Below are 22,431 nucleotides of genomic sequence, written 5' to 3'. Positions count from 1 at the left end.
CAGAACTGAACGCAGTATTCCAGATGAGGCCTGACTAATGAAGAATATAGTGGGACTATTACTTCCCTCGACCTGGAAACTATACCTCTGTTTATGCAGCCCAAAACCGCGTTTGCCTTTTTTACAGCAGCATCACACTGCTGGGTCATGTTCAACTTGCGATCCACTACAATTCCAAGGTCCTTCTCACACGCACTACTGTTAAGCCGGGTATTTCCCATCCTGTACCCGTGCATTTTGTTTTTGTGGCCTAAATGCAGAATCCTGCATTTGTCTTTACTGAATGTCATTTTATTTTATTAATTTCAGCCCAATTTTCTAGTCTATCCAGGTCCCTTTGGATTTTATTCCTGTCTTCCATTGTGTTAGCTATCCCTTCCAGTTTCGTATCATCCACAAACTTCATAAGGCTTCCCTCCACTCCATCATCTAAGTCATTGATAAAAATGTTGAAGAGTATCGGCCCCAGGACAGAACCCTGTGGCACTCCACTCGAAACCTCCTTCCAGTCCGAAGCAGAGCCACCGACGACCACTCTTTGAGTACGGTTTTCCAACCAGTTGTGAATCCACCTGACAGTATTTCCATGTAGTCCGCATTTGACTAGTTTGCTAATCAAAAGGTCGTGGGGGACTTTGTCAAACGCCTTGCTGAAATCTAGACAGATGACATCTATAGCATTTCCACCATCTACTAGGCTAGTGACCCGATCAAAAAAAGAGATGAGATTAGTTTGACAGGATTTTTTCTTGACAAACCCATGCTGGCTCCTACTAATCACAGCATTGTCATCTAGATAGTTGCCAATGGACTCTTTTATTATCCGTTCTAATATCTTTCCCGGTATTGAAGTCAGACTGACTGGCCTGTAATTCCCCAGATCTTCTTTTTTACCCTTTTTAAAGAGCGGGACGACGTTTGCCCGTCTCCAATCCTCCGGCACCTCTCCCGTTCTCCAGGATTTCTCAAAGATGATGGCAAGAGGTTCCGAGAGTACATCCGCAAGTTCCTTCAATACTCTGGGATGCAGTTCATCAGGCCCTGGAGATTTGAACTCATTTAGGTTAACTAGGTATTTCCTGACTATCTCCTTATCAATCTCGAACTGCAATCCCGACCCCTTACTGTGAGATTGCTACGGATGCAAGGTTGCACACTGTTCCCTTTTGGGGAGAAAACGGAAGCAAAATAGGTGTTGAGCAGTTCTGCCTTTTCCCTGTTATCTGTCAACATTTTGCCATCCTCATTGAGCAGCAGTCCCACCATTTCCTTGGTCTTTCTCTTGCTTCGAACACATCTGAAAAACCCCTTTTTGTTGTTCCTCGCTTCCCTCGCCAGCCTCAGCTCATTCTGGGTTTTAGCTTTCCTTACGCTATTCCTGCAAGCCCGAGCCGCTCGTCGGTACTCTTCCTTGGTGATGCGTCCTTCCTTCCATTCTCTATACATGCTCTTTTTTACTTTTACCTCCTCCACCAGTCTTCCGTGTAGCCACATTGGCTTTTTCCGATGTCTTCCATTTTTCTTCCTCTTTGGAATTGTTTGCGATTGCGCTTTTTATAATACGTTCTTCATGAACTCCCACGCTTCTTGGGCTCCTTTTTTCTTTAGTCTATCTAGCCACTGGATCCTACCCATCATTTCCCTGAGCTTGCTAAAATCAGTCTAGCTCAGCCTTTCCCAACCAGTGTGCCTCCAGATGTTGTTGGACCACAACTCCCATCAGCCTCAGCCAGCATTGCCAATGGTCAGGAAAGATGGGAGTTGTGGTCCAACAACATCTGGAGGCACACTGGTTGGGAAAGGCTGGTCTAGCTCATCACCCATCCCTGCTTGCTTTTACACAATGTAAGAAAGAAGCAGGAAAGATGCCCATATATTCTTTGCTCAGTTCTGATGTAACATGCAGAGTAGGACTCATGGATTTCACCCTTATCCTTCTTCAGGACCTAGACTCTCAAGGACCTAGACTCTCAAGTTATAGCAGCAGATCCTAGTGAGATGTCCGGAGCACAGTCTTGTCCTGTTTTGTTGGATGAGCTTCAGTTGGTTCAACTCGAGGACGTGGACAAGGTGCTTGGACAGGTACGTGCAACCACTTCGGTACTGGATCCTTGCCCCTCCTGGCTGATAAAAACTAGTAGGAATGGAACAGGTAGCTGGGCCAAGGAAGTGATAAATGCCTCTTTACGAGAGGGAGTGGTCCCGGGCTGTCTGAAAGAGGCAGTGGTGAGACCACTCCTGAAAAAACCTTCCTTGGACCCAGACAATTTTAACAGCTACAGGCCAGTGGCGAATGTTCCATTCCTGGGCAAGGTCTTGGAACGGGTGGTTGCTGGCCAGCTCCAGGCGCTATTGGATGAAACTGATTATCTAGATCCATTTCAATCGGGTTTTAGGCCCGGTTTTGGCACTGAGACAGCCTTGGTCGCCCTGTACGATGACCTATGTTGGGAAAAAGACAGAGGGAGTGTAACTCTGTTGATTCTCCTTGATCTCTCAGTGGCTTTTGATACCATCGACCATGGTATCCTTCTGGAGAGGCTCGCGGAGTTGGGAGTTGGAGGTACTGCTTGGCAGTGGTTCCGCTCCTATTGGCGGGTCGTCTCCAGAAGGTAGTGCTTGGGGAACATTGCTCGACACCGCGGGCTCTCCAATATGGGGTCCCGCAGGGGTCAGTTTTGTCCCCCCTGCTTTTTAATATCTACATGAAGCCGTTGGGAGAGGTCATCAGGAGTTTTGGAGTGCGTTGTCATCAGTATGCTGATGACACGCAGCTCTACTTCTCCTTTTCATCGTCTTCAGGTGAGGCTGTCGATTTGCTGAACCGTTGCCTGGCCTCGACAATGGACTGGATGAGAGTTAAACTGAAGCTCAATCCAGACAAGACTGAGATGCTGTTGGTGGACGGGTTCTCTGATCGGATGGTGGATATATACCCTGTCCTGGACGCGGTTACACTCCCCCTAAAGGACCGGGTTCGTAGTCTGGGAGTCTTTTTAGACTCTTCCCTCTCACTTGAGGCTCAAGTAGCCTCGGTGGTTAGGAATGCATTTTACCAACTTCGGTTGGTAGCCCAGCTACGTCCCTATTTGAGTAAAGAGGACCTTACATCAGTGGTACATGCTCTGGTAACCTCACGTTTGGATTACTGTAATGCGCTTTACGTAGGGCTACCTTTGAAGACAGTTCGGAAGCTACAACTAGTGCAAAATGCGGCGGCCAGATTGCTGACAAGGACCAAGCGGTCCGAGCATATAACACCTGTTCTGGCCAGCTTGCACTGGTTGCCAATATGTTTCCGGGCTAGATTCAAAGTGTTGGTATTAACCTATAAAGCCTTATACGGTGCGGGACCACGATACCTTGCGGAACGCCTCTTCCGATATGAACCGGCCCGTGCACTACGTTCTGCTACGAAGGCCCTCCTCCGGGTTCCAACTCACAGGGAGGCCCGGAGGGTGATGACAAGATCTAGGGCCTTCTCAGTGGTGGCCCCCGAACTATGGAACAGTCTCCCTGAGGAAGTACGCCTGGCGCCGACTCTGCTCTCCTTCCGGCGCCAGGTCAAAACCTTCCTATTCTCTGAAGCATTTTAAGTTACACTGATTTAATTTTAAAAATGTTTATTGTGTTGGATTGTGGCTTGTATTTTAGTATTGTTTTGTTATTTATTGTATTTTTATGCTGTTTTATGTTCACCGCCCAGAGAGCTATTGCTAGTCGGGCGGTATATAAATTTAATAAATAAATATAAATAAATAAATTCATGAACATGACAAGGAAAGAAAAGGTAGTGACTTGTGCTTTCCTTCCCTGCTTATAAGCAGCATATGAGGCAGTTCTCTGAACTTTCTGTCTGCACATGATCCTGTCCTCTTGTCATCATCAAGAGAGGAATATTATATTTTCATCAGAGTTTTATTTTAAGAAACAAATAGCAGGGAAACGTCCTACATTTCCCCTCCCCACTTACTCCATGTCACCTGCCCCAAGCTCTACAAGGCATGCACAGCATTGAAAATCCATCATTGGATCACAGCATTGTATGCAAACAGAGACTCCAACACCTTTTGGACACTTTCATGGACCAACTGTTATGTGTAAAAACAAACCCAAGAGAAGGCATTAATCAGATTACAGTCAGATAGCAAGTAAGCCAGTGATCTCTCTGGTAAAACAGGAATGAACTTAGCCAATGGTCAAACATCCCCCATACATCTATTGATTTTATATATTATGAATTCGGCTCCAAGGAGAGACTCCCTATATTATTGTTATTAATATCCTGCAGTTCCTCCAAAAAGGAGCACAGGGAGAAAAGAAGGGATAAAACAATACAAAACATCTTATCTCAAAGGCAATTCCAACACAGATGCAGACTGGGATAAGGCCTCTACTTAAAAGGCTTGTTGAAAGAGGAAGGTCTTCAATAGGCACCGAAAAGACAACAGAGATGATTCCTGTCTAATATTTATGGGTAGGAATTTCAAAGGGTATGTGCTGCAACCCTAAAAGGCCTGGTTCCTATACTGTGCAGAATGGAGCTCCTGATAAGATAACACATAAAGAGTGCAACAATTTTTCAGGTATCCTGGTCCCAAGTTGTATAGGGCTTTATACACCAAAACCAGCACCTTGAACTTAGCCGGGTAGCTAATTGGCAGCCAGTAAAATAGATATTAGATCACTGAGCCCAGATTTATAGTATGCACATTTGCCCTTTTGAAAAGAGAGTTTATGGCAGCATTCGTCACTTGGAAATCATAAGTCTTGAAGAAAAAGCAGAAACCCACCTTCTATACCAATGGGATGTGTACAAAGTACTCACTTAAACCAGCTCTCTCCTTCAGGTTTTTTTTTCTCATCCACCAATAATTTGGAACATAACATCTTTGCTACGGCTTGCCTTTTCCTCCATCAATTTCAATCACTCTTACCCAGCCTGATAAGGGACACCATTGGGCCTGTTCCATACATGCAGCAGAATGAGACAGGAAAGGGGCAGACCATCTTTGAGGTGGTTGAATGGACTGTACCATTTCAGACTGCAGGGAAGAATCACATTTTTGAATGCTCTCATGCATAAAATAAACTCCCTGCAGGTAGAAAGTTTACACAGCAGGGAACATGCTAGGTTAGAACCATTCTCCCTGATGTCCTACAGCAGGGATGAGGAACTTGTGATCATCCAGATATTGTTGGACTACAACTTCCAGCATACCTGACAATTGACAGTGCTGGCTGAGACTGTGAGAGCTGAGCCCAACAATTAATTACTGCATTTATATCCCACCTTTCCTCCAAGGAGCTCAAGGTGGCATACATTTTATCCTCGCAACAACCCTGTTAGGCCGAGAGTTAGTGATTGGCCCAAGGTCACCCAGTGGGCTTCATGGCCAACTAGGGATTTTAACCCTGGTCTCTCAGGTCTTAGTCCAACTCTCTAATCACTACACCACACTGGCTCTGCAGGGCATACATTCCCTATTTCTTTCCTAATGTTTGAGGGTTTTGTTATGTTTACTCACTTACAGTTTTGTTATTATGGCTTTTAAACAAAATATAAAGGAGCACTAAAAATGGCATCCCCTCCAAGCAGTGGTGACATGCTACAGTCCGTTCTACCACCCCATTCTGCTCAATGTACACACCGACTTGGTTATTGTCCTGTCTAGAGAAGTCTTATAATCTGAATCATTTCATACACTTCTTTCCTCTAACTTAAAATCACCTTGTCTCTTCACAAAACTGAATTACAAGCTCTTAACTATCTTCATTACCCTTTACTGGTTTACCATTTGGAAGAATTCTCATGGTTGCATAGCATTGAAGAAAAAAATGCCACATGATTCAGCAGAAGCCTGAGTAATGTGAAACACAAATATAACTCATGTTTTTGATAGTAATTTTTTGGAAATACACCTTAAAATGTAACTGAGCACCTTTTTGTGCTCCAATACCACAACTCTGTTGCTTAACTTCTACTTTGTGAGAGAGCTTGACGAAGTGAGGCATTTGTGGTGGATCACATTTTTTTTCCATTTACATATTCTATTTTTTCAGCCATGAGAAATATTTCAGATATGCCTTTTTAAAATTTTCCAGAATAATTTCATATGTTCTTCTCACTCTCCAAAGTGTTTACAGCTTCTCCCATTACCTGCAAAAGCATCAACAGATGCTGCAGTCTTTCATCTACATTACAGATCTTAAGGATAAACTTTTGCAAAACCCCATCACAACCTTATGTAATAAAATAAGGCCAACCTCAAAATGGGAAACATATAAGCTGTGTTTAGTTCTGAATTGATTGCTCATCCAGTTGCACTGTTAATGAGTTGAATCAGGCTCTGTCTGGAAAAAGGTGTTTCCTTACTGCCACAGGTATGACTTTGAGTAAAAGAGCACATCAGCTGACAGACTGGGAAAATACTCCTCATAAGATTTGTTATGAGAAACATTGTCGGTGGTTTTCTCTAAATGCTTGCATGCATGAGAGCAGGATGTGATGGGAGTGTGTATATAACGGGTGCTTAATTATCCACATCCTCCTCTGTGTCAGCATATCTAGTCAGCAACAAAGCCACAACAGCAGCTGAACTGAGATCCATTGGTGTCAATGGCTCAAACCATATATGTCTCCCAATTATTTCCAAAAAACATAGCACTTTACCGCACAGGCAAGGTTCCATAAGGGAACAGACACGTTTAAACTGCTGCCTCTAGCATCCTTCCCACCTCTATGATTCTGTAATTACTTTAGAGCCTCTTCCACTCTGTTTAAGGCAAACACTCAGCAAATGGCAATACTCTCCATCACTACCAGTATATAAGTAGTTGCAAAATTCATGTCATTGTCTCCTGTCAGTATCAAGAAGATGAAAAACTAAGTCCCACATATATGATTAATGGATGATGCTCACTCACCTTTGAATCAATGGAAAGAAGGAAAGGAAGCTGGCTGCATTGGGACCTTTGGATGTGGGCCTGAGGAACAAAAAGATAATAAAACAGGGCTCACTAAGGCCTACATCCCACGGAGGTGACAAACCTGTGTCTGGGTTGTGAATGCGCACAAGCACACACACACACACAAATCCATTCCATGTACCTCCTTGACATCTTGGTTTTCCCACATACAAAGAACTGTTTGTATGGAAAAACATTAGCTCAGCTGTGCCAGTGGTCCCACTACAATCAAACTAGCAGGCACAGGTCTGAGGTCCTGCATCACCCAGGGGAGCCTGTACAAATGACCCCTCAGAAACTCACTATGCACTGGCTGCAAATGTTCCATTTTGCTGCCCATCATCTTAATTTAAAATTTTAAATTTAAAAAAATACTGACTCTAGGGGTGAGAGTGACAGACACCTAAACCAATCGGTTGCTACCTTTGAGACTGTAGGAGCAATGAGAGGTGAGGGGGTGAACTGAGGAAGCCTGACCCACCTTCATGCTACTCCAATGCTCTCATTGGTCCTGCAGCCCCAAAAGTGGTGTCTAATTGGCAGAGCTCACTGCCATTCTCAGCCTGGTATCAGGCATCAACTCTTAGCCTTAGATCCTTTGGAAGCCCACTGTGAATTGTTTGCAAGGCACTTTGAAGGTAAAGTTGCTCGCCTCTGCAGCAATCTTGATGCCCCATCTACATCTACTATGATCCCCAGTTGAAGTGTCCAGTGCAACATCTGCTGCAACTTCTTGGTATCAGTTTCACTTGATGCGGCCTGATGACATGGACAACATGCTTGCGATGATGCGGCCAGCAACGTGTCCTCTCGTCCCTTGAATTTCTTGCCTTATTAAACCTTGCCGAGGGGATATGACCAAGTGGATCCAGGGTGTGGTCAGTGCGTTGTGGGAGGGAGTGGTTCCAGCCACCCTGAAAGAGGCAGTGATCTGACCGCTCCTGAAAAAGCCCACCCTGGACCCATTGGTTTGTGACAACAACCCCACAGTCGTAAATACCCCCTTTTAAGACAAGGTGATTGAGAGGGTTGTGGCGCAGCAATTGCAAGTATTCTTGGATGAAACAGATGATCTTGATCCATTCCAATCTAGGTTCAGGCCTTGTTATGGGACTAAATCAGCCTTGGTTGTTGGAAGTGGGGCAAGAGCAACTCCTGTTTTGTTCTTTTGTTTAAGCTCCAGAGGGAAGATAGGGCTAGGGTCCTCCAGATGGATAGGCTTTGTTTACCTTTTACCTGTGATGCTCTGACTGACTTCCTTCTGTCGCTAGACTGTGATACCTTTAGGAAAACTTACCTGCCCCTCCTCCTTCCGCCCTTTCCATTCCTTTGTCCTCCAGCTGACCAGGAGAGAAGAGACTCCCTTTGTCTCTGCTCTCTCTCCGAGTATGGGGCTGACTCCTACACCTGGGAGTTATGCCTCCAACTTAGCTAGATAGTTAGAACTAGGTATGCCTTTTCTATCTACTATGTATTTCTCTAAATAAAGTAGCTTTTTTTATTTTACTAAGTCTCCAGTCTCAGTGATGCTGTTGCAGGGTAAAAGCCTGCTTTCTTAGGCAAACGCACGCACATGCTGGCACACTCGCATTTCAACATCTGCTGTTACTCTCTGCTGCTGTGGTGCTGCTTTTCAACGAAATTAAGCAACACAACTACACACAGCGCAACATTGGTCACCCTGATGGACAACCTTTATCAGGAGAAGGAGAGGGGGAGTGTGACCCTTCTATTCTTACTTTATCTCTTGGTGATTTTTTTATACCATTTATCATTATATTCTTCTGGGCTGACTTGGTGAGTTGGGTATCAGAGGCACTGTTTTACCATTGTTCCGATCCTATCTTCACGGTCGTTTTCAGAGCATTGGGTGATTGTCTTTTGGGCCCCTGGCAGTTGTGCTGTGGGGTGTCCCAGGGTACCATCTTGTCCCCCATGCTGTTTAATATCTATGTGAAGCCCTTGGGAGTGGTCATCAGGAGATTTAGGGCCAGATGTCTGCAGTACACTGATGATACCCAGTTCTATTTCTCTGTAACATCTGAATCAGGAGAGATGATGTAAGCCCTGGACCAGTCCTTGGACTCAGTGGTGGGCTGGATGAGGGCCAATAAATTGAGTCTGAATCCTTGCAAGACGGAGGTGCTGTGGGTCGGTGGTTTCCACATTCAGATAATTGGTCAGTTGCCTGCTTTGGATGGGGTTGTACTCCCTCTGAAAGAGCAGGTTTGTAGTCTCGAGATGCTCCTGGATCCATCTTTGTGGCTAGAGGCCCAGGTAACCTGAATGTCTAGGAATGCTTCTTATCAGCTTCATCTGGTAAGACAGCTGCGGCCGTTTCTGGACTGGGATAGCCTGACCACTGCCTTTGAGATTGGTCCGAAAGCTGCAGCTGGTGCAAAATGCAGTGGTGTGACTGCTCACTGGGGCAGAGTATTGCCCACATGTCTCCCTACTGCTGAAAGAATTGCACTGGCCACCCTTTAGCTACTGGGCCAAGCTCAAGGTTCTGGTTTTGGTGTGCAAAGCCCTATACAGCTTGAGATCAGGATACCTGAAATATCGTCTTATCCCTTATATAGCCAGCTGATCACTACACTCTGCAGGTGAGGGCCTCCTGCAGATACCCTCTTAACAGGAGGTCCATTCCACACAACAGAGGAAGTAGATCTTTAGTGTTGTGGCACCTGCCCTTTGGAATTCTCTTTCCTTAAATATTAGATAGGTGCCATTTCTGTTATCTGTTTGGCCTACTGAAGACCTCCCTCTTTCAACAAGCCTTTTAAGCAGAGACCTTATCCCAGTCTGTGTTGAAATTGCTTTAAAGTGTTATTAAAGCTTTATAAAAAAGATGTTTTTAAAGATGTTTTGTTTTAGTATGTTTATAAAGATGTTTTGTTTAAATATGTTTCAAAGTCTATTTTTAAGATGTTTTAGAGTGTTTTCAGTGGTTTTGTTTGCCACCCTGGGCTCATACTAGGAGGAAAGGCAGGATATAAATTTAATAAATAAAATAATAATAAAATTTAAAATTAAAGTGCCAGGCAGCTGGAGTGTTGGAGAAGGCAGCTGGTGCATCAAGTGCTGGCCAGCAGCCTTGCCCTCCTTATCTAGGAGAGTGTGACATCACCAAGGCTGAAGAAAACAACAAAAACTTTTTAAAAGCCCAGACAGACAACAGCAGAGTGACTGGAAGGAGCCAGTTCTGATGATACTTTGTTTGGGGCCTCCTCAAACCTTGCTGTGCCAGTGATCTGAGTCCTCGCCTGCAATCTGATATGGTACAGCCCAGCCACAGGCTATCTGAATGTGAGCAAGATCTCAGTGGCACCAGTAGCAAGCAAAGTTATCTCCTGGAAGGACTGGGGAGGAAGGTGGAAAGATGGAAAATGCCAACTTTCCTATCTTCCACTACTGAAACATGTGCAAAACACTCAGAAATGTCCATCATTATTCACTCAGAAACATCAAGCAAGAAGGGAGAGGGAAAAGTAAAAGCCTCCCTTAGCAGTTGACTGTTTCCTCTCCAGGTTTTGAGAATCATGGTTCAGACTAGCCTTTCCCAACATTTGGTTCCCCAGATGTTGCTGAACTACAACTTCCATCAATCCCAGCCAGCATGACCAATGGTCAGGAAACATGGGAACTGTAGTCCAGCAACAACTGGGTACACAAAGGTTGGGAAAGGCTGGTTTAGACCACAGGTGGAGAACCTGTGGCACTGCAGATGTTGATGGACTACAACTCCTATAATCCCTGACTACTGGTCATGCTAACCAAGGCTGATGGGAGTTGGAGTCCTGACAACTTCTGAAAGACTGCAGGTTCCCCACTCTTGGGCTAGGCCAACCTTCCCCAAACTGGTGCCCTCCAGATGTTCTGAACTACAAGTCCCATCAGCTCCAGCCATTATGGCCAATTATCAAAGATGATGGGAGCTGCAATTCAACAGCACCTAGAGAACATCAGGCTGGGGAAGCTGATTTAGACCTCTATTTGTATTTTGCTGATTTCAAGGCTATGGAGTACACATATAAGATTACAAGCTGTAACAAAATCTTCGAAATAGATCACACTGGTAACTGTGACTTCAGGTAGGGTTGCATGCTTTTCTGGTCTGTCATTTATACTTGATCCACAAGGTGAGAAGGGAGTTCTCCCATAACAGTGGGGAAAATGTTCCCTAAATGTTTGTTGCAAAAGAGCTTAATTTCAAGCTCCCCTCTAGCTAACCCCCTACACCCACATTAGTGGAAGAAATTGCATATCCTGCTAGATCTCCAGACAACCTGGAAAACATCAGAGCGAAACTTTTGCATCTACTGGAGGAAAGGCTCAGGTAGTGGAAAAACAAAAACAGATTTAGGAAGGCTCATAAGCCATGTTCAATTAGTTCATCATCATCGTAATTTGATCAAATATACTATCAATGCACATAATATTGGAATTTACATTATTTTAGTAAAGAGCACCATCAAGTAGCATACACTCACTAAGCAACCAGCTAGCTGTTTTTTCCCCTAACAATCTTTTATTTTCTATCAACAGCTTCCAACAACAAATACAAGATCAACACCTTTGCACCTCATACATTTTAGACTACAGTCTAACGGCCAAGTCTTATGTGTGGCTGATAATAGCAGTAGGATTACGCACAAGAACAGTAATGTCAGCGTAGCATTATAACTCATTGCATTGCCAACACTGCAATTTACTCAAGATGTTGCATTGATGCAGCAATATAGGTCAGTTACACCACCAAAATCCACTTCTGCCAAATGAGGCATTCTGGCCACCACTGACAACCCTATATTATGCAATTTCTTTAGTTGTATTAAGAAGTTATAATAGGATTACCAGTTATACAACTTGTACATAGTAGTTCTGTAGTTACTTCAGCCCCTATAGAATCAAGGCTGCAAATTCTTGCGAGTAGTTAATCAAAAAGCCACTTTTTAAAAAATGGTCAAAACATCCTCCACAATATACACACACTCAAGTACAAGCTCAATAAGCATTCATTCATTCACAAGGTTGCTCAATAAAAGGTTTATTAAGAATTCTGGTACAATTCCAACAACAGTTTCTCCTCTGAAATAGACTTAATATTTAAACCTAAGATTTCTGCTGTAATTTTTTTCTAAACCCAAACATCTAAAATGGAAAGAGCAGCTTTGTGAAATATTCACACATCCTCACTTGAAATGAGGACTAAGAAAAGAGCAGCTTTGACTTTTATTAACATACAACTTTAGACAAGCAGTTCTTCTCTGGTTATTTCAAACAAATACACTTATGAGGGTCACAAAAGTAGTGACCTTTGTAGGGATAGGGTTTAATATCTTTCACTAATTCTTGAAAGGGTCCTCTAAAAGCAGGAAGGTCAATGACTGACAGGCATAATTCACTTTTGGATCAGAGGAGGAGGAGAAGGCTATTAATGGCTACTAGCCATGATGGTTGTGCTCTGCCACCATAGTCAGAGGCAGTATGCTGCTGAAAACTGGTTGCCAGAAGCTGCAGGACGGGAGAGCGCTTTGCACTCAGGTCCTGCTTGCAGGCTTCCCCCAGGCACCTGGTTGGCCACTGTGAGAACAGGATACCGGATTAGATGGGCCACTGGCCTGATCCAGCAGACTCTTCTTATGTTCTTATCTGTTTATGAGGTGTAATTCTACCAAAGGTTTGCACTAGTGGAAGGAAAAGGATAACCAAGTAACTGTTTTTACAAGAGAATAATAAGAAGGCAACGTTCATCTTTTGAAATCCCACTTTCTCATATAAAGTTGGCTTTCTAAAAATTAAAAATAGAGCAGAATGAAACTGTAAATAAGACCCATGGTTGATTTTCTGAAATATGATGAAATTTAGTTCCACTCTCTTCTGTGGTAAGTATATTGCTCTTATAATGCAGGCAGTAGTACACAACCAATCTTTTTGTAGTCTCTGCTCTAAAACCACATGTTTTGGAAGGAAGTTTCATGATTAAACCATTTTTACCCATTGCACAAAGGACCCACAACTAAACTCCAACTAGATAAAAATGCCATACTATACTACAGAAAGCACAATCTGCACACAAAGGTATGTGCTAAGGTAACAGAGTTTTTGATGCATCTCCTGGACTCTATGAACACCACTCGTCTTTCATTTTAAAAATTAATGCATGTTTCTAGTCCTCTTGAAAAGCTAGTCTTAGCTGAAAATCCCATTTCCAAGAATTAAATACTCATATGTCAGAAGGCATTTATAAATTTTCCCAAAGTATAGTTCTACATACCTAACCAATTTGAAGTCCATTGCACCATTTGTGAAAAGCTGACAAATGTATTTAGCAATTCTAGAACAAGATTTAAAATACTTCAAGTTTGCCATCTGTGGCTCAGCATAGTTTCCTATTTGTGCAAGACATGTGCAAATTATTATGCTCACACCTGTAATTGGAAATGTACAGTTGTGAGGTTCTGGTCCATTCCAGTCAAAGACCAAAAGCTACATGTTAACCTTACATTTTTAAAATTAAACTTCAGGAGTTTCCCCAATCCATTCAATTAATTTATCCTCATGCTTTTTCTTTCATGTAGCTTGGTATAAAATGTTACAGGTTAGTAAGCATATACAGGGAAAGCAATCACCACTGTAGGAGGTGCTGTACCATCCTGTCTCCCCAATATGTACAAAAACACAGACCACTCGGTTGTTCACAACACTCCAATGGCATGAAGATCAAGCTGTCCCTATGTTGGTACGTGGACTCTCCTTTTAACAAGCCTGTGCAAAACTCGGCAAACTGACCCAGTTAGAGAGCTGGATTTTCCATGTGTTTTGGAATTCTTTGTCCAACATATACAGTGGAGCTCTGTGTACTGGACTCAGAAATGATTACACAGCCTTGCTCTAAAGAAATATTGAGCTGCTGCTACAAACACTTCACCACAAAGACTAAATACCTGGAGGGTTTGGACAGTTTGTTGGCAATAATAGCCAAGTGCCTGACCTGAGCTTGGAACCCAACTAACCACACAGAGGCTCTGCTGTATGCCTCCCTGAACCAAGTTTGACAAGGCAAAGACTATCATTCTAACCGTATACTTACTTGGGAGTAAACATACACAGAACTATACACAGTTTCCAATACCAATTCCCCAACTAAAGACAAAGGGGGCATTCTGCATAAATGGAAGAATGTAAGCATCTTGAGAGAGGCTTGGTCAAAGCAAAAGCTTGGCCATCCTCCTTGAATGGAGATCAATTCCAACAGAGATCACTTATACAAATACTTACTCCTAAAGAAGGTAGAGAACAGAAACTTAAAGCATAACAATAAGGGAGATGGACTGAATGTTTCTTTACATAACAGACTTTACAAACAGATGCATAGCCTGATCCTGTGCATAACTCAGAAGAAAATACAACTGTGCTAATGGGGTTTACGGCCAAATATGTGGTGTCAGGAGTTAAAGATCAAAGCTTCCAGATCTCCTAAATAAGGTCTGAACTCTGAATATCCCCACCACCACCTGGTTTGGGAAAGCACTGGAAGTAGAACATGAAAGGACTTTTGAGAGCCAGCAACCTATGTGCTCAAAGTATAAAAATGAGACATTGGCCTTGCTGTTAGATGCACAAATATCACATATCCAGAATCACTTAATGCACATGTTGAGGGTCCAGCCACATTAACCACCTTTCCTTCTCCTCTCCCTATGTGTTTATGGGTGGGGCAAGAGTGTTAATATACTAGCAAGTGTCCCTATTTACAATGATTATTCTAGATTAAGTACTCCAGAGCAGAAGAGAGGTGATCTTGGGAGAGTATTGCAGGGGTTCGGTTATTTCCTTGTTTTGATTCAAAACTAAGCAAGGGAGAGAGGGAAAGGGGATGTAATGACTGATTTAGAAGCTGAGGGAACAATGGCTTAAAAAGGTCCCATTTGAGGTGGGAAAAGCCCAAACTCAGGGGTAGGAAAGAAAGCGAAGCATCTAACTGGGGAGGGACCGGGGGTCGGCCAGTTGCTTACCCCTGCCATAGGCGAAGTGTAGGCGCAGCGCCTTGCCTTGGCGCACCAGGCTGATATGCAGGTAGGTGAACCACACGGCGAAGGTGAGCAGCACCAGGAGCAGCAGCAGCTTGAACTGCTTCCGGATCTTCTTCACCGGGAACCACAGCATCCTCCAGCCAGCATTCCCGGGGGGTCAGCCTGCCCCCGGGGGGTGAGCGACAGGCGCCCGGGCCGCCCTTCCCGCGGGCGGAAGACAGCTGAGGAGCAGGCAGTATTGCCGGGCGTGAGGAGCCAGCGCCTAACCCGGCCGCCGACTCGGCTCCTTGCAGCTCATCTCACCCCCAGGGCCGCTCCCTACGGAGCTACGCCTTCTCCCCGCCGGGCGCCCCCTCTTTGGGTCACCTGCAGCGAAGGCAACTTTGCCGCCTTCGAGCTGGCGCGAAAACTTCGCTGTGGCGCTGGCCGGGCAGGCAGGACGCAGGAACCGACGACTAGCAGGAAGTCGCCGTGAGGTGCCCGCCGGAGATGCGGGGAGGCTCCTAGCGCTCCCCCCGGAGAGGAGCCCAGCCGCCTCCCGCCAGGTCCCGACGGGAAAGGACAAAGACATCCAGGCAGCGGCGGGGATGCATTGGGGAGTCTCCCTGTGAGCGTGAGGGGAGGCGGCGATGTCTCTCTGAGCGGGAGGACTTGCGCCTCGCTCGCTCCCTCGTCGATACCTCCCTTTTCCCCGGGCTCTGTGGGCTGTAAAGCAGCCTAGAATCCCCTCCCCACTATAACAGAAATAATCCGTCCTCGGAAGGCAATGAATGGAGGGAGCGGAGTGAAGCAGCTCAGAGTTTCTCCGCCTCCTTCTCCCGACGTACTGGCTTCGGGGCGGCTATTGCTTTGCACTGGCTTCTCGGCCCGCGCTTTACATTGTCCTCCTTATGGCTGCAAAGCCGAAGCGGTGGCGGTAGCTGCTATTACTACGCCCGTCCTGCGCGCACAGCTCGCAGCCATGCTCCGGCGGCACCATCGCCTCTTCTCTGCCGCCGCCGCCGCCGCTCTGCCTTGGCTCAAAGCGAGCAGCATCCCCACGCTGTGATGCAACCGAGGCTGAAATTGGGCAGCTCGATAGACAGCCTCGCCAAGCCCAATCGGAGCCCCGGATTTTTCTGTCTGTCCAATCCTCAACCTCAGGAGGAGGCAACGAAGACAATGTTCGGCTGTGAGCGGCGTTCATCTCCACGCCAACGTGCAAACATCCACCTGGGGAGCGGACCTAGTGGATGCCTCGGCAAGGGGATGCGCAAAAAGAAGGAGGATGTCATTTCACATCCTGCAAATATCATATAGGCTTTGGATCTAGCTTGTGAAAGAAAAGTGTGCCTTCTCTTCCTGTAGGAAGGGAACTCTCCCGCTTGTTGGCTGTTGGGGCTCGTTCTTTGCAACGCCAGTTGCAATAGTAATGTGGCCTCCCCTTCATTCCGGTTGGTATCTTCCCAACAGATGCAAGTTGATACTCTACTGAGAAGTCAGCAAGGATGCTCCAAGATGATTAAGGATGAGGAGGGAGGCTTGCTTAGTTTGAGGCGGCCACAGGTACAAGTGCAAAACCGTGTACCCTTTTGGCAGGAAGCTTGGCATGTAATTCTTTCACATCTGCGCAAACAGTAACCATTCCAAGAATTAAGCATCTTATATATGGGCATCTTAGCTTTTGTCTCAAAGTTTGTTTTTGCTGTAGTTGATCAGAGATTTTACACTGGCAACCTTCCCCAACGTGGTGCCCTGCAGCTGTTTTGGACTACAGCTCCCATTATCCCTGAACACTGGCCATGCTGGCTGGTGCTGATGGGAGTTATTGTCCAAAGTTTCTGGAGGGCATCACTTGTCTTGGGAAAGGCTGTCCTCAAGTGTCTATTCAGCTAGAGACTCTCATGGCACCAGAAGGAGCTGATCCTGCCCCAGTAAGGCTGCAGAACCAGTTTGTGAAAGTTCTTGTGAGGTTTGTTGGTGTTCCTTGTAAATTAACTTCTAATAGAAAATAATCAATTTCAGCAACAAGGTTGTTACCACATCTACAAATTGGGGTGTGTGGAAAGATCCTCAAACTTAACACTTCAGAATTTCTTTTTTAAATTCTGTTTCCTCTAGAATGATGTTTTTTGAGTGTTAATTATGATGATGCCTGGATACTGAACACAAATCCAAATATACCCATGCAGATTTTGTTTCGGTTGCAAGGCTGTCCTTTTTTATCACTCATGATGTAGCCCAGAACTACTTAAAGCACATTTTCTTCACCTGTAACAGCCCCCACACATGGACAATATGGACAATTCTGGAGAACTTGAAAGCTTGTACCCTATTTTAGGATATTCTAGTTGGCCTAATAAAGGTATTGCCCCAATATCTGAGATCCTTTCAAGAGATGGATTGATTCCATAAAGGAAGCCACAGACCTGAACTTACAAGATCTGAACAGGGTGGTTAATAACAGATGCTCTCTCCTTTGCTTCTGCCCCTCCATTTATATTTAACATAAAACTTTTACCAATTTTTTAAAAACATCTTTCATTTCATGAAGTTTTCTGGATTAAAATATGGGAATTATTCTAAATTTTGATATCTAAACTCCCCCATAATATCATTTATTCCTGATTTTTGCACTGAACAAAATATCCACCTTCACTTTTCTATTTAAGTCTGAAATCCAATGCAACCATCGATCTCAATTTACTCAATGCAACTTTCTTTTGAATAAAAGAAAGGCTTTCAACAAGACTTTTAAGTAGAGCCGTTATCCCAGTCTGCGTCTGTGTTGGAATTGCTTTTTAATATGTTTTTAAACTTTTTGTAAAAAAAGTCAAAGCTTTTAAAAAAATGTTTTAAATATATTTTAATATATTTTAAAGTCTGCTTTTATGATGTTTTAAAGTGTTTTTAGTGCTTTTCTTTGCTGTCCTGGGCTCCTACTGGAAGGTAGGGTGGGATATACATCTAAATCATCATCATCATCATCATCATCATCAACATGCATACTATCCGGATTTTGTAATATTATTCACAAGGTTTATTATATCTACTAGCGCAGCTAAACTTTGCAATTGAATGCATCCTGCATAACCTAAGGATAGAAACACACTCACTGTTCTGCCGGTTCCAATGCACAGGATGGTAGTCAAACCCTGTCCCTTCTTACTCTAAAACCCTGGTCCAATCAGCTCAAGTGTGTGTGTGTGTGTTTAAATTCAGCTTCAAAGAGATTTCGCAACTATTGGAGGATCAACCCATTCTAGGGTGGCTAATGAAAACACTTTGTTTTGGTAACTAGTGTGTTTACAGCCTAAATCTATTTAAATAACTCATACTAAATGTGGGGAAAGCAGAGAGGCTGCTCCAATTCCTAAGTGGTTTAAAAATGTATTATGCACGTTGGATATCGCTTTGGTTGTTTGATGAGAGGTGGGATAGTAGTCAACTTAGATGTGCTGCTGCTTTGTCATTTTTTTAGTGCTGTGCAGGCCCATAGCCAGCCTAAAAATTTGGGGGGGGGGAAACCAAAAAACTGAGGGGGGAATTCTGTAATAAATGTAATAATTTGTAAAAAAATTTAGGGGGGGCAGAAAAAATCAGGGGGGACAGACCCCCTGGCTACCTGCCTGGTGCTGTGATGCTATGATGAATATACTGATGTTTTGTTTTAGCTTTTTATTGTTGATTTTGTTTTACTATGCTCTCCTCTGCAACCTTTGGGTGAAGGGCAGATTATAAATGTTCTTGATAAATAAAATAGAAATCCTTCAATCAAGATTTTGATAATAATCTTCCGCTTGTAGGAAGTGAACAATGAGAACTCTGTTGCTTTCTTTCTGGCTTTCATAAAACTAGCATGGTGTGTGGTGGTAAGAGCGGAGCCCCAGGTTCAAATCCCCACCAACCATGAGTGATTGTGTGCCAGTCATCCTCAATCTAGCCTAAAGCTGGAGGGACACTATATACATGTTTCTTGCAGGAAAGGCAATATATGAATGTAATAAATCCTCCAGATGACCTATTTATTAAGTATTCTTCCTGATTTGCTTGCACACAGCTTATCTGGAGGTTATATCCAGTCTTTTATTGAGCATCCATCCTGATTTGCTTCTGGGGTGTTTACACACCTTCCCATTGGTTATTTGTTCATCCCACAATTTTCAGTGCATTTCCCCATCACTTCTCTAAATGCAAAAAGTCAGTTTCTTTTTTTAAAAGTTAATTTGTTGCATTACGGTAACAGAGCTCTTTAATCCACCTAAAATTCCAATATGCACTTGAATCTCTCCTGCAAAATACTGACAGTCTGGAGTCACCCATACTAACATTGCAATCTTATGTAAATTTTCTCCCAAACCATGAAATCAGTATGTACTTCTGAATAAATATGCATTGTCTTAGTCCATAAGACACATTATCTGCTTGCTCTTTTCAAGCATCCAAGTTCCGTCTATCTTAAGCTTTTCTCATGTCTACAAAATCCTGCTCACTGAAGTCTCATCAGGCCTTCTGCATATTATAGCAAGAAGCAATACAACCAAAATCCTTTTACTAGCATGTGCTGTGCTAAGAAAACATAGTAGATAGGCATGCTGGAATTGGCTGACAATGGAAGTTAAGAAAGGAAATGTCATCTAATTCATTACGCAATAATAAACTGATGCAAAAATGGGGAGGGAACCACAGTTTGTATTAACAATAGCACTGTATTCTTGATATATCCCTGACTGGTTTATTTACTGATGGTTTATTTTAAAGCACTTTTAAAAGTTCAGTTTAGTGTATTCAAGATTACATTCAAGATTACATTATACATTATACAGATTCCCAGAATTATGAATGCTTTTATTTCAAACTATCATAGCATAATCTCCATTAGGCCTGGGGAAGGTTCCCCCAGAACTTGATAACTCAGTTAAGAAAAAGTAAAGGTAGCCATGTTGGTCCATAAGAAAAATTGCAAATCCTTACTAGAGCAGTACTTTTATTAGCCCAATCAAAATGTCAAAAAATAGCGTACAAACTTTTGAGTTCACTATTATGTGACATTTCAGTAAGAAAATTCATGCACAAAAACCAAGCATCATCTTTGGAATCAAGGAACCAAAACAGCAGAATTTCTGTCAAACTCTTCACAGCTTGCAGAACTGATAATCTTAACCCTTAACTCTTGGTTCATCGAAGGTGGCTTGGTTGGATTTTAAGTTATGCTTTAGCTTTGGGAGGTGTTTGGCAAGATGTAAACAGAGGGCAAGTCTGTTTCTTAGCCACTATGCCAGATCTGCTCTCCTTCAGTGCCCAAAGAGACTGAACTATGGATCAAAGAAGCCCCTAGGTTGGCTGTTGCCTCTTCTATGATCTCAGCTGGTCTTGGGCAAGCCACTTAGCCTTTTGTAGACAATATGGAGATGATAAAGTTAGCAATTTGTGTGTCCTGACCCATTACATTTTTATTTTTATTATATTTATCTCTCACTTTTCCTTCAAGGAGCTCAAGGTAGCATACATGTTTCTTCCTTCTCCCCATTTTATTCTCACAATAACCCTGTGAAGTAGGTTAGGCAAAGAGATGGTGACTGGCCCAAAGTCACCCAGTGAGCTTCTGGATTTGAACCCTGGCCTCACAGATCCAAGTCCAACACTCTACCCACTACACCACACTGGCAGAACTGGACAGGGTCAAGGAATGACTCTGCAAAGGCTTCCCTCTGCTTTCCTTTAAAGCCACCTTGAAGGATATGCCCAATGTGAAACCTTATTTCAAGGACATGTATAAGTAAGTTCAAGCAACGTCAAGCTTCTTAAACATTAGTAGTACAAGTGAGGCTGAATTAATGAAAGAAAGAAAAGATCCTGCTCCAGTTTCTTTATTGGAGTAGTGCCTAATTGTAGCTGGCCAAATTGCTTTTAAACACAGGTTAAGATAATAAGAAGAGCTCTGCTGGATAACGTCCAAAGGCCGACATAGTCCAGCATCCAGTTCCAACAGTGGCCAACCAGATGTCCACGGGAAGTCCACAAGCAGAACCAGAGCACAACAGCAATCTTCCCACCTGTGATTCCCAGCAACAAGTATTCAGAGGCATACTGCTTCCAACAGTGGGGCAGAACACAACCATTGATAGCCTTATCCACTTTTAAAGCCATCTGTGGATTACTACTTCTTGCGACAGCCAGTTTGATAGTTCAACAATGCACTGTAACTAGGTTCCTGACTCCGTAGGGTCAGAAGAAGCAGAAGAAGGCTCCAGCAACAAGCTGCCTCCAAATACTGGGAATCCCCACCCTTGTTGTCTGATCTACAGAGAAAAAGGGAAAGGAGATGACAGGTGGCAGTGCAGTTCTTCTTGGCTTTCTACCGCTCTTGACCTCTTGCCTCAGAGAGCCAGATGGTGCCACCATCACCCCAAAGAAAGCAAGACCTTTTTAAAAACCCTCTTGGCCCTTCCTCCTGGCTTGCTTCATTTTGAAATGCTGCCGGCTGCTGCTGTTTCGGCATGAGGGGAGAGTGAGTGGGAACAGCTCCTGTTAGCTGCCTGCCTATGTATGCCATGGTCTGGCTTCCCTCGAGGTGGTAAGTCAAGTCACCTACCTTACGGGCTTGTTGTAAGGATTCCAATAAGATGTATATGTAAAGCATTTTGTATATTCAAAGACATTATACCAATGGTAATGAATTCTTTTTGCATATCCTTGCTGAAGTCAGCTGCCCAAATCCTATGCATCATGGTTACCAAAAAGGGGTAGTAGGATCAGGTTTTACTTTTACCACTATTTAAGCAACTCAGCTGAAAGTAGTTTATAGGAGTAAATACTACAGAGGTGTTCCATAACCAGTCAGATACAGTACCATGAAAAAGTATTTGCCCCATCTGATTTTCTGCGTGGTTGCATATTTTTGGCACTGAATGTTATCAGATCTTGAACCAAACCTAATATTAGAGAAAAGGGAACCTGAGTGAACAAACAACACAAAATTTTGATACTTATTTCATTTATTTTTTAAAGAAAGTTAAGCAACACCCAATGCCCCCGTGTGAAAAAGTAATTGCCCCCTCAGACTCAAAACCTGGTTACGTACATTTAGCAGCAATGACTGCAACCAAATGCTTCCTGTCATAAGAACATAAGGACATAAGAAGAGCCTGCTGGATCAGGCCAGTGGCCCATCTAGTCCAGCATCCTGTTCTCACAGTGGCCAACCAGGTGCCTGGGGGAAGCCCGCAAGCAGGACCCGAGTGCAAGAACACTCTCCCCTCCTGAGACTTCCGGCAACTGGTTTTCAGAAGCATGCTGCCTCTGACTAGGGTGGCACAGCACAGCCATCATGGCTAGTAGCCATTGATAGCCCTGTCCTCCATGAATTGGTCTAATCTTCTTTTAAAGCCATCCAAGCTGGTGGCCATTACTGCATCTTGTGGGAGCAAATTCCATAGTTTGA

The 22,431-nt window shown here is 43.8% G+C and overlaps 1 protein-coding gene across 3 annotated transcripts in view; it reads right to left on the bottom strand.

Annotated features, from left to right (window-relative positions):
- The window catches only part of B4GALNT4 (beta-1,4-N-acetyl-galactosaminyltransferase 4), a 248,877-nt gene extending 233,736 nt beyond the window's left edge, over positions 1-15,141 (bottom strand). For 2 of the 3 annotated variants that reach the window (XR_009760580.1, XM_061609887.1), the window contains exon 1: positions 14,991-15,141. Coding sequence is in view for 1 of the 3 variants with exons in the window: in XM_061609887.1 (XP_061465871.1) it covers positions 14,991-15,141 (151 nt within the window). In the remaining 2 variants the exon portion in view is untranslated. Of the gene's footprint in view, positions 1-6,927; positions 6,988-14,990 lie in introns of all 3 variants that reach the window. The other variant, XM_061609889.1, reaches the window with a different exon arrangement.
- Between the last annotated feature and the right edge of the window lie 7,290 nt (positions 15,142-22,431).

Source organism: Rhineura floridana, chromosome 2 (assembly GCF_030035675.1).
Source record: "Rhineura floridana isolate rRhiFlo1 chromosome 2, rRhiFlo1.hap2, whole genome shotgun sequence".
NCBI lineage: Eukaryota > Metazoa > Chordata > Lepidosauria > Squamata > Rhineuridae > Rhineura > Rhineura floridana.
This window is presented reverse-complemented; position numbering and strand designations above follow the sequence as displayed.